Source organism: Scyliorhinus canicula, chromosome 18 (genome assembly GCF_902713615.1).
Source record: "Scyliorhinus canicula chromosome 18, sScyCan1.1, whole genome shotgun sequence".
NCBI lineage: Eukaryota > Metazoa > Chordata > Chondrichthyes > Carcharhiniformes > Scyliorhinidae > Scyliorhinus > Scyliorhinus canicula.
Genome location: NC_052163.1, coordinates 7065942 through 7078693, shown reverse-complemented (window position 1 = coordinate 7078693; position 12752 = coordinate 7065942). Strand labels below are relative to the sequence as shown.

Genomic DNA, 12752 nt, shown 5'->3' with positions numbered 1-12752 from the left:
CAAATGTAGATTGTACAGTGGACTGCTGCAGAATGCAAGTGTCATGGTGATTGCCAAGATACTGGGTATTAACCAACAGGATGTGCTGAGTATGGCAGTACATCAGGATGCTGATGACATAGAATCCTGCTGATTTACGGTATATCCCAGAATTTACACGTGGTCCTCACCAACTGCAAAATGCATGTTCGCTGTATGAGATTAGCTAGAACATACAGGTCAGAACTGGTACCACTGGAGTCAAATCAATATTATGTGTTGACTTATGTAACAATCTGTCTACTCTGCAATATTCGGACATGTGCCTCATGTACTCAAGCTAACATCCTTTCCAAAGTGGAATCTGGTGCAGATAGCAGGATGTGGGAGGTGGTGGCGTGGTGGTATTATCACTGGACTAATAATCCACAGACCCAGCAAAATGTCTGGGGACGCGGGTTCGAATCCTGCCATGGCAGATGGTGAAATTTGAATTAAATAAAAATCTGGAATTAAATGTCTAACGATGACCATGAAATCATTGTCAATTGTTGTAAAAGCCCATCTGGTTCATTAATGTCCTTTGAGGAAGGAATCTACTGTGACTCCAGACCCAGAGCAATGTACTTGTCTCCTAATTGTTAAGAAAGCCATTTACTCCAAGGGCAATTAGGGATGGGCAACAATTGCTGGCCCAGCCAGCGACACCCATATCCCTTCTAAGAATAAGAAAAGCACAAATGGCCCGGCAGCCACACAGCATCCAAACCGTCTGCCTTTAAAAAAATATCGAATTCACCCATTCAAACTTCACCACCACGCAAATAACTCCAATCCTAAGGTTTGGAACAAAGTCACCAGACAGGTCAGGATTCTAATCCACCATACTTATGAAAATGAAAAAATGAAAATCGCTTATTGTCACGAGTAGGCCTCAATGAAGTTACTGTGAAAAGCCCCTAGTCGCCACATTCCGGCGCCTGTCTGGGGAGGCTGGTACGGGAAGTGCCAGTGTATGAAGCTCCACAAAGTTTGATACCAAGGCATTTAAAATTAGTCTCTAAGATAGTTTGACTGTCAGTCTATGGTCTTACCTTGCCATTGCTTTTTGGAAATAAAGCTGCCAAAGTAAATACACCTAGCATGGGTCCTAAAATGAGTCCTTCAAAGGTTAGCGTTGCCTGGGCAGAATGAAAAATAAACTTTACTTTTTTTAACAATGCATGTTACATTGACAAGTAGTCATTTCAAAAGTTAAAATGCACTTTTATATCTCTATAAATGTCACAATTCCAAAAAATTGAAATCTGCCTATAAACAGGAAGTGCAGTAAATACTCCACAGTTTGGGCAGCTTTTTTTATGTGAGTATTTCTATCATTCTCTGTTTGTGTTTCAGATTTTCAGCATCCGCAGTACTTTGCCTTTTGAAATCTTTTTGAGGACATTACCAGTGCGGTAGATAACGGGGAGCCAATGGATGTGGTATATCTGGATTTCCAGAAAGCCTTTGACAAGGTGCCACACAAAAGGTTGCTGCATAAGATAAAGATGCATGGCATTAAGGGTAAAGTAGTAGCATGGATAGAGGATTGGTTAATTAATAGAAAGCAAAGAGTGGGGATTAATGGGTGTTTCTCTGGTTGGCAATCAGTAGCTAGTGGTGTCCCTCAGGGATCCGTGTTGGGCCCACAATTGTTCACAATTTACATAGATGATTTGGAGTTGGGGACCAAGGGCAATGTGTCCAAGTTTGCAGATGACACTAAGATGAGTGGTAAAGTGAAAAGTGCAGAGGATACTGGAAGTCTGCAGAGGGATTTGGATAGGTTAAGTGAATGGGCTAGGGTCTGGCAGATGGAATACAATGTTGACAAATGTGAGGTTATCCATTTTGGTAGGAATAACAGCAAACGGGATTATTATTTAAACGATAAAATATTAAAGCATGCTGCTGTGCAGAGAGACCTGTGTGTGCTAGTGCATGAGTCACAGAAGGTTGGTTTACAGGTGCAACAGGTGATTAAGAAGGCAAATGGAATTTTGTCCTTCATTGCTAGAGGGATGGAGTTTAAGACTAGGGAGGTTATGTTGCAATTGTATAAGGTGTTAGTGAGGCCACACCTGGAGTATTGTGTTCAGTTTTGGTCTCCTTACTTGAGAAAGGACGTACTGGCACTGGAGGGTGTGCAGAGGAGATTCACTAGGTTAATCCCAGAGCTGAAGGGGTTGGATTATGAGGAGAGAGGTTGAGTAGACTGGGACTGTACTCGTTGGAATTTAGAAGGATGAGGGGGATCTTATAGAAACATTTAAAATTATGAAGAGAATAGATAGGATAGATGCGGGCAGGTTGTTTCCACTGGCGGGTGACAGCAGAACTAGGGGGCAGAGCCTCAAAATAAGGGGAAGTAGTTTTAGAACTGAGTTTAGGAGGAACTTCTTCACCCAAAGGGTTGTGAATCTATGGAATTCCTTGCCCAGTGAAGCAGTTGAGGCTCCTTCATTACATGTTTTTAAGGTAAAGATAGATAGTTTTTTGAAGAATAAAGGGATTAAGGGTTATGGTGTTCGGGCCGGAAAGTGGAGCTGAGTCCACAAAAGATCAGCCATGATCTCGTTAAATGGTGGAGCAGGCTCGAGGGGCCAGATGGCCTACTCCTGCTCCTAGTTCTTATGTTCTTATGTTCTTATGTTCTTATTTACCTGAATTACACTTCTTTCTAGGAGAGAACTGACTCCGGCAAGGCCTATTGTAGTTAGTCCAAAAGTCATAGCTGCATCATAGAACAACAGTTAAGAGATTAATCCAAATAAGATGTAGTTTTTTTTAAGTTATAGCTCTAAAAGATCTTATTTTTAAAACTGTAAATAGTTTATTCCATGACAAAAGTCTCAAGCCTCATTGGAACTCTTACTGTCAATTGCACTGACAGCTGCTGAGAGTACCTGCTGACCACACCGAGGCAAAGACTTGGCTATCACCACTGGTGAAGCTGCTGCACAACAAGGGCAAGGTTCCCCAGAATTAGGGGGGCGAACAGTGGGGCAGCAAAGCCCTTACTACAGCCACAGCCATCATGGCCTGGCAATGGGAGAGGACAAGCTAAACGTCTCCTGGGAATGGCCGGAGTTATGATAAGAGGATCAGCGAATGCAGTGGAGGTGGACCTGCTCTTCAAATACAGATTCTGTCTCTCCCATACTTGCTGTTACACCTCCTCAAATCATGGATCACCCTCTGCTGTCCCCATTGTTCCTTCAGATACAGAAGGTTTGATTGGGGGGAGCAACATCAAAAAGGTCAGACAGGGAATCTGTGATTGGACGACCTGGAACAGAAAGCGTGGGAGAGACAGAATCTATAATTAAAAGAGCAGCTCTCCCTCTCCTGTGCTCGCTCCCTCTCCAGTCACAACTCTGCAGTCAGTTCCTGCTCTCAGCAACTGTCAGTGCAACTGACAATTAACATGAAAAAATAACTGACAGTTGCTGAGAATGGGAAAGATTGTTCTGATTTTTAGAAAAAGCGGATGGTCAACTCATTTCAGGTACTTAGCGGTGCAGGTGGCACAGGAAGGGGGGTGCCGTTGTCAGCTAAATTTCACGAGTCTAGTAGAGACAGTGAAGGAGGATCTGGGAAGGCAGGATAGTCTCCCTTTGTCATTGGCTGGCCGGGTACAGGCAGTCAAAATGAACATTTTACCACGGTGTTTGTTTCTATTCCAGTGTCGACCAGTTTTTTTGCCAAAGGCATTTTCTCCAGGGATGTATAGGCAGGTCTCATTGTTTGTATGGGCAGGGAAGGTGGCGAGGATAAGGAAGGTAGTGCTTCAAAGGGGGCGGCTTTCAGGAGGCTTGGCTCTTCCGAATTTGTTGCACTATTACTGGGCGGCAAATACGAAGAAAGTGCAGGGCGGGCGGAAGGAATCGGAGTTGTTGTGGGTCCGGATGGAGGTGGGGTTGCAGGTGCTGGCAACAGTGTTGGCAATGGCTCCGCTGCTGCTAGACCCAGGCAAGTATTCCGGGAATCTGGTAGTGGTAGCCACGCTGAGGATCTGGGGGCAATTTAGACAGCACTTCAAGTCGGGGTCGAGGGTGATGCCATTGAGAAGGAATCATCGGTTTGAGCCGGGGATGGGAGGAGAAAGAGGTAAAAGAGATGAAGGATCTGTTTCTTGAGAGGAGCTTTCCAAGTTTAGAGGAATGGGAGTGAAGTATGGTCTGCAGGGCGAGGAGGGCTTTAGGTAAATGCAGAATTTTGCACGAAAGACTTTTCCGACTGAGTTCCCCAGTGGCGCCACCCTCGCCGTTGCTGGAGGAAGTGCTGTCGGTGGGGAGGGCTTCTCAGCAATCTATCGCAGGATTATAGAGGAGGGCAAGAAGCCAATGGAGGGGATAAAGGTGAAGTGAGGTGGAGCTGGAGGAAGGATTATGGTGCAAAGTGTTGTGAAAGGTCAATGCCTCAACCTCGTGTGCGAGGCTGGGGTTGGTTCAGATAGAAGTGGTGTTAGGGTGCACTTAACAAGGGCGAGAATGAATCGGCTGTTTGAGGAGGTGGAGGAAAGATGCGAGTGGTGTGGGAGGGGCCCAGCCAATCATGTCCACATGTTCTGGTCTTGCCCAAAGTTGGAGAGGTTTTGGGGGTCGTTTTTCAGCACCATGTCCCAGGTCCTGGAATTGGAGCCAGGTCCCCTCGAGGCCATATTGGGAGTTTCGGGCCTGCTGGAGTTGCAGACGGGTGGCAAACATCTTAGCCTTCGCCTTGCTGATCACTCAGAGGCGGGTCCTGTTGGGGTGAAGGTCAGCTACTACCCCGAGTGCCTCGATGTGGTTGGGGGACCTATTGGAGTTTCTGACCTTCATAAAGGTAAAATTTGCCCTGAGAGGGCGGACTGAGGGGTTCCATCAGATAGGGTTTTTTTATTTTGCATTTTGGAGACCTGGTTGCTGCCAAGGGGTATGTGGGGGCAGGGGGGAGGGGAGGGGGAGTATTAGTTATATGTAAAAATGTTACATTTTTGAAAATGTTGAATAAAAATATTTTCCAAAAAAACAACTCTTGTTACTCTCACTGCCAAGGTGCTGGGCTTGTAGTGCCAAGTTGCCCAGGTGGCATTTTGCCCATGCCATGGATCGGACGCAGGGGTGCCCTGCCCTTAAGAGGTGGAGCGCGGAGGCTCAAGACCCTAATTGGTAAGTTAAGGTGTTGGTGGTGGTCCTGAGGCTGTAGTTGGGGTGGTTGAGAGATCACTTCCTACACTGGCAAGCTGAGCTTGCTCATGCAGGAAATGGTTCCAGTGCGACCTCGGCAAGGATTCCTCGCCATGTTCAGAAACGAAGCAGTCCCATGCATCGGGAATCACCCCACTAATAACCCCAAGGCATTCTACCCTTATGTGAGAAATAAGAGGATGAGCAGAGTGAGAATAGGGCCGATCAGGGATAGTGGAGGGAACTTGTGCCTAGAGTCTGAGGAGATGGGGGAGGCCCTAAATGAATATTTTGCTTCAGTATTCACTAGAGAGAGGGACTTTGTTGCCCATGGAACAGTGTGAACCAGGTTAATAGAACCGAACAGGTTGATATTAAGAAGGAGGATGGAAATTTTGAAAAGCATCAGGATATATAAGTTCCCTGGCCCTGACGGGATATACCCAAGGTTACTACGGAAAGCGAGGGAGGAGATTGCTGCGCCGTTGGCGATGATCTTTGCGTCCTCACTCTGCACTGGAGCAGTCCCGGATGATTGGAGGGAGGCGAATGTTGTTCCCCTATACAAGAAAGAGAATAGGGAAATCCCTGGGAATTACAGACCCATCAGTCTTACGTCTGTGGTGAGCAAAATATTGGAAAGGATTCTGAGAGATAGGATTTATGATTATTTAGAAAAACATAGTTTGATTAATGATAGTCAGCATGGCTTTGTGAGGGGCAAGGGATACAGGGAAATTGTACAGGGAAATTTGGTTGTCTGGATACAGAATTGGCTGGCCAAAAGAAGACAGCGAGTGGCAGTGGATGGAAAGTATTCCGCCTGGAGGTCGGTGACCAGTGGTTTCCCACAAGGATCTGTTCTGGGACCTCTGCTCTTTGTGGTTTTTATAAATGACTTGGATGAGGAAGTGGAAGGGTGGGTTAGTAAGTTTGCCGATGACACGAAGGTTGTGGGAGTTGTAGATAGTGTTGAGGGTTGTTGCAGGTTACAACAGGACATTGACAGGGTGCAGAGCTGGGCTGAGAAGGGGCAGATGGAGTTCAACTTTAATAAATGTGAAGTGATTCATTTTGGAAGGTCAAATTTGAATGCTGAATACAGGATTAAAGGCAGGATTCTTGGAAGTGTGGAGGAACAGAGGGATCTTACGGTCCACGTACGTAGAACCCTCAAAGTTGCCACCCAGATTGATAGCGCTGTTGAGAAGGTGTATGGTGTGTTGGCTTTCATTAACAGGGGGATTCAGTTTAAGAGCCGCGAGGTTTTGCTGCAGCTTTATAAAACCCTAGTGAGACCACACTTGGAATATTGTGTCCAGTTCTGGTCGCCTCATTATAGGAAGGATGTAGATGTTTTGGAGAGGGCACAGAGGAGATTTACCAGGATGCTGCCTGGATTGGAGGGCATGTCTTATGAAGAAAGGTTGAGGGAGCTAGGGCTTTTCTCACTGGAGCGAAGAAGGAAGAGAGGTGACTTGATAAAGGTGTACAAGGTGATGAGAGGCATGGATAGAGTGGATAGCCAGAGACTTTACCCCAGGGTGGAAATGGCTGTCACGAGGGGACATAATTTCAAAGTCATTGGAGGAAGGTATGGGGAGATGTCAGGAGTAGGTTCTTTACACAGAGAGTGGTGGGTGTGTGGAATGCACTGTCAGCAGAGGTGGTGGAGTCAGAGTCATTCGGGACATTTAAGCGACTCTTAGACAGTCACATGGACAGCAGTAAATTGAAGGGATGTAGGTTAGGTTGATCTTAGATTAGGATAAATGGTCGGCAGAACATTGTGGGCTGAAGGGCCTGTACTATGCTGTACTGTTCTATGTTCTATGTTCTAAATGCGCCCAAAACGGGACTCTTTTTTTCTTCATCAAATCGCACCCCATCTGAAAATGTGTTTCAACTTTGGATGGTTCTGACTGTTATACAGCAACTGTTACTCAGAAAAGGTTGGAAAAGTTAAAGCCACTTGTAGCTTCTGGGTAACTTTTATACTGACCTCCACAAACACCCCACTCACCCTCACTAGACCCTCCAGATCTCCACAGAACTCCTCCCCCCCCCCCCCCCCACCCACCATGGGACTCTCCACTCATCTCCATTGATCCTCAACAGCTCCCCACAGGACTTCCCCCACATTTGCACGACACCCAAGCCGGCACAACACCCCCTCTGCGTCTCCACCCAGGCCAGGTGTGTCATTACCACCCCCTCCCCCCACACCCCCAACACCTCACCAGAGCCCAGCCTGACGTGGCACCCCATCACCCTCGCCACACCTGGCCCAATGTGGCCTGATCTGGCACGGAGGGTGACTTACTTACCTTCTACTGTCCAACTGGAGACCTCAGGAATCTGCTGGACAGTGCAGACTGCGTGGCCTGAGCTGGAGGGTTGGGAAGATAGGAGTGGCTGGATTTCAAGCTAAGTAACTGTAAACAGAGTGGCAATCTGTCTTGATTTCCCCACCACAGGAAGTTACCGACCATAACTGCCTGAAAAAGAGCTACAAATATAGAAACAATTCGATGTCAGACTACCTAGGAGCTTTGAGACCAGAGTCTTCTTTCTACTAGAAAGCTGTGCCCAAGGTTTCCAGATCGGCTTCAGAAAATCTTCCACGGCGACTGCAGCCATAGCACTGATGCCAGAAGAAATGGTGCTGTGGGCAAGAAAAAAAGAGGAATTTCCTCCTTTCTCAATTTTACACAATCCACATGGAATTTAAACAGCTTGTTTTACACTTTGCCAATAGAGACGTTACTTAGTATCGTCCCTACTCCAGTCATTAGAGAACTTCAGATTTCCAATTAAACATCCCTGAGATTTTTCACAGCTTTAACTGACACATCTGAGCAATTTCATATGTCCAAAGTAAATGCTGAGCAAGGTTGGAGCATGATGGGGAACACATTCTCAACATACAACATATATGATTACTGTCTAATTCTTAATGGAGGTAATTATCAGGGCCCAAGAGTCCTGTGGTGAAGAGACAGAATATATAATAGGCACATTGAACTCAGTGTAATTCAGCGGCCGATTTGTGATTTGCTGCTGGTCACAGGTCCCTTAGAGGTAGAGACAAGAGAAATTAAAATGGAGAGTAAGGAAATGGGAGATATTTCAAGTCTGTTGAGAAATCACAAACAAAAACATTTTAAATTGTGGGGAATCAAGGCCTGAATTTTCAGGATGGCGAGCGCTTGACGCCTGACATCCTAAGAGTCGGCAGGGAACACAGTTCTGCCAGCTCCGACAGGCCCGCTGTCATTGTATGTTCTATTGAGCATTGACTTGCAGCTGATCAGCTTCTGTCCACCCTTGGATTGAAATCCTGCCCTGAAGAGCTGTTGGTCAATCAGAATGGAGGGAGGTTCATACATAAAACCTTCCCGAATGCCTTGATCCACTGCAATTCACCTACAGCCACAACCAGTCCATAGCAGATGCTATTACCCTGGCCCTACACTCATCCCTGGAGCATCTCGACAACAAAGAATCTGAACGCAGGCTACTGTTCATTGACTACAGCTCCACCTTCAACACCATAATCCCAGCCAAGCTCATATCCAAACTCCAAAACCTAGGAATTGGCTCCTCCCTCTGCAACTGGATCCTTGACTTCCTGACCCACAGACCACAATCTGTAAGGATAAACAATGATACCACCTCCACGATAGTCCTCAATACCGGGTGGTGGAATGTAGAGAAGGAGAACAAGAGATGTGGACGCAGAGAAAGAGAGTAAGACCCGGGATTAGTTGGAATGGGGTGGGCCTGGGATCTGAATGTTCTGTGGAGCCCAAAGCAACATGTTGATTGGAAGAGGCACTGAGTAAGGAGCAATCAGTAAACAGGCAAATTAAACCTGGGGAATGTATTAAGGGAAGCTGTTCTTTTCGAGAAATGGGAAAACATGGAACAAGGGAACAGAGGAACAGAAAAGGTTAGCGTGTGGGCACTGGAAGCAATAAGGAAGGCAAAATAGCATTTCTTGCAAAGGGATCGGAATACAAGAATAAGCCAGTCTTGCTTCAATTTGGGCTTTGGTGAGACATATGTTATGAAGATGTGCTATATAAAATATTACTCATACATGTCCAATCAATTCTGTTTTAATGTATTGAACATTTCTGAAAGGAACACTTTTGCTCAAGAGAGGGCACCGACCAATAACAGCTACCTGGCTGGATTCTCCGGCCGCCGATGCCAAAATTGCGTTCGGCGAACTGCCAGAGAATCTAAATTCACGATGCTCTGCCACCTCCAAAGCGGCGTAATCTAGGAATACACCATGCCACGTATCTACTGCGCAGCACGGTAGCACAGTGGTTAGCACAGTTGCTTCACAGCTCCAGGCTCCCAGGTTCGATTCCCCGCTGGATCACTGTCGGTGCGGAGTCAGCACGTTCTCCCAGTGTCTGCAAGAGTTTCCTCCGGGTACTCCGGTTTCCTCCCACAGTCCCAAGATGTGCAGTTTAGGTGGAATGGCCGTGATAAAATGCCCTTGTGTCTAAAAAGTTTAAGTGGGGTTACTGGGTTCTGGGAATAGGGTGGAGGCATGGGCTTACGGTTTATCAAGAAAGTTCGGGCCAAGCCAACGCTGTTAGGACAGACCCGGCATTCATACAAGCCTTCAAGGACGGCTTGTCAAGTAAACATCAGGCCATCATTAAACTGGGGGTAGTGAGCTCGGGGAACTATAATCACTTAGTGGAATGGGTGTGTGGGGCAGATGGGTGCACTGGTGAAGACACTGGCAGAGTTAAGTTAAAACAGGAAAAGGTGGCGGTCGTGGCCAAGTGGGAGTCTGGAGCGAAGCCCAAGAAAGGGCCATGCCACAATTGTGGAAAAATGGGCCACTTTGCGAAGGAATGTAAGGGCAAGAAGGTTGAGAAACAATGTAACTATTGTAATAAACGGGGCCATCTGGACACTGCCTTGTTTCAGCAAACATGGCCAGCCGCCTAGAGGCCAAAATACCCTATCCGCTGCAGAGTATCAGGAATGGACAGAATGGAAGGAAAGCCAGAGCTCATTCCCTGTGGCCCCCATTAAAAACAAAAGGGATGGGGATATTTATGTGTCTGCACTAATGGGGAGCCGACCATGTGAAATGCTGGTGGACACAGGAGCATTGGTCTCTTTTACAAACCTCCCCCTATCACCAATAAATCAATATTTTTACAGGGAATTGAGAACACCAGAATGACCGCTTACTTGAGTACCACGCAGATGGAAGAGATTGACAACATATACATACCTATGAAATTCTATGTGTGTAAAAATAATGAAGGCACGATTTTGGGCAACGATATCATGAGGGACTATGAAACTATAATTGATTGTAAGAAAGGAAAATTGCCCTGGCCAAAGCCGGATGGTAGTAAGGGAAGATATGGACAGATGGCCAATAACACTGGCACTGTCGGGTTGGCCACCATAACCACCAGGGAATGGAGCGAAGAACTGGGTGGATACGGGGCCGTTTGCGGGTCAGTAAGCAATGTTTGAGCAAGAAACAAATGAGACACCGGAAAAGCCAGCATTGACCCTATTAACATTTCCGGGCCAGAACATAAACCACACCGCCACTACCCGATCAAGACAGAAGCTAAAAAGGCGGTTGTGGATATAGTAGAAGGATGAGTAGAAAGGGGTATTCTGAGGGAAACCACCAGCACTACTAATTCTCCCACATGGCCCATAAAGAAGACTGACGGGAGTTATCGGCTGACCATAGACTATACAGCCCTGTGGTAGTACGACTAGGGAGGTCATATTACCTTAGAACCAAGCTGCCATTGGTACAGCAGTCTCGCTGCCCATTGGCCCAGGCAAGTCATGTGCCTCTCTGCCAATTGGCTGTGGCTAGTCATGTGACTCCCCGCCGATTGGCTGAGAGGTTGGTAGCTCTGCCCACAAGGCGGGGTATAAGAACTCGTATGGTCTGGCAGTCGGCCTTTCTCTTTACAACCACTGCCGGGCTCACATCTAGCGTATTAAAGCCTGTTGTTTGGAACTTCACTACGACTCGAGTCCAATTGATGGTGCATCAAGCCCTTAACAAGGTGACACCCAAATTGCAACCAATCATAGCCAGTCCCTCAACCATCCTAAATGGACTATCTCCCGAACAGAAAATCTTCACTGTCCTAGACATATCCAATGGCTTTTGGGCACTCCCATTGGATCCGGAGTCCCAAGAAAAATTTGTGTTTACAGTAGGGGATAAACAATATACGTGGACTCGATTACCACAGGGATTCCATAATAGCCCAGCTATTTTCCACCGCATAATGAGTGACATTTTAAAACAGACAAAGTGCCCAAGAGGTGCGCGATCTTGCAGTATGTCGATGACATATTAATAGCCTCGGAAACAAAGGCAGACCATCTGGCTACCCTGTACATAGTATTGCAAACCCTGGAGGCGTCTGGCTTCAAGGTGAGCCCTAAAAAGGCCCAGGCAGGAAAAACACAAGTCCTGTACCTGGGACACTTAATCTCCCAAAGACTTGAGGAGATGCCTCAGGACAGAAAACATGCAGACCAGGGTATGCCAAAACCCGTTATTGTACATGCAGACCAGGGTATGCCAAAACCCGTTATTGTACATGCAGACCAGGGTATGCCAAAACCCGTTATTGTACATGGAGTCAGAAAGGTGTTGGGACTCTTTGGTGAACTTTATCCCGGAGTTTGCTGAAATAGCAGAACCAATGCAAAGATTATTAAAAGGAGGTAAGGCTGCGCTAGAACCAGTGGAGTGGGGCCCAGAACAGGAGGAAGCGTATACCCAATTAAAGTCTTGAGTTAATGTCGGCCCCAGGATTGGGTTTACTAGACATGAGTAAAGACTTCCACATACACTGCAACAATGAGGACGGGTTCTATACAGCAGTGGTCACACAGGACCATGGAGATAGGAGAAGGCCCGTTGCCTATTACTCTACAGCAGAGGGACTGGTAGTCCCTGGACTCTCCCAGTGCATTGCTGCACCGGATTGCACGGCCTGGGCTGTGAAAGTTAGTGAACCAATAGTTATGACAGGAAACATTATACTACAGTAGTCCCCCGTTATACCGCGCTCCGCAATACAGCGGTTCGCGATATTCGGTTCGGCCGGGGGGGCTTATGGACCCCAACTGTCAGCTTCCCTCTCCGGATCAAAGTGAGCCGGCCGCTGAAATTGACACTGCCGGCTGATTGGAGGGAGAGAGCAGCCGGCAGTGTCAATTTCAGCGGCCGGCTCACTTTGATCCGGAGAGGGAAGCTGCTCTCTCACTGAAACAATCAGCCGGCCGCTGAAATTGACACTGCCGGCTGCTCTCTCCCTCCAATCAGAAACATTAAAACTTAAAAGTTGGATTGGAGGGAGAGAGCAGCCGGCAGTGTCAATTTCAGCGAAGGCTGATTGTTTCAGGGAGAGAGCAGCTTCCCTCTCCGGATCAAAGTGAGCTGGCCGCTGAAATTGACACTGCCGGCTGATTGGAGGGAGAGAGCAGAGAACACAGGAGGAGGTCATACGGGCCTCTGCAAGACCAGCATGG

General features: G+C 47.1%; 1 protein-coding gene across 3 annotated transcripts in view; it reads right to left on the bottom strand.

Annotated features, from left to right (window-relative positions):
* The window catches only part of LOC119953671 (sodium-coupled monocarboxylate transporter 2-like), a 142479-nt gene that overhangs the window by 34500 nt on the left and 95227 nt on the right, over positions 1-12752 (bottom strand). For all 3 annotated transcript variants that reach the window (XM_038778179.1, XM_038778180.1, XM_038778181.1), the window contains 3 exons: positions 7736-7857; positions 2685-2755; positions 1074-1160 (listed from right to left, as the gene is read on the bottom strand). In XM_038778179.1, the coding sequence (XP_038634107.1) occupies positions 1074-1160; positions 2685-2755; positions 7736-7857 (280 nt within the window). The remainder of the gene's footprint in view (positions 1-1073; positions 1161-2684; positions 2756-7735; positions 7858-12752) is intronic.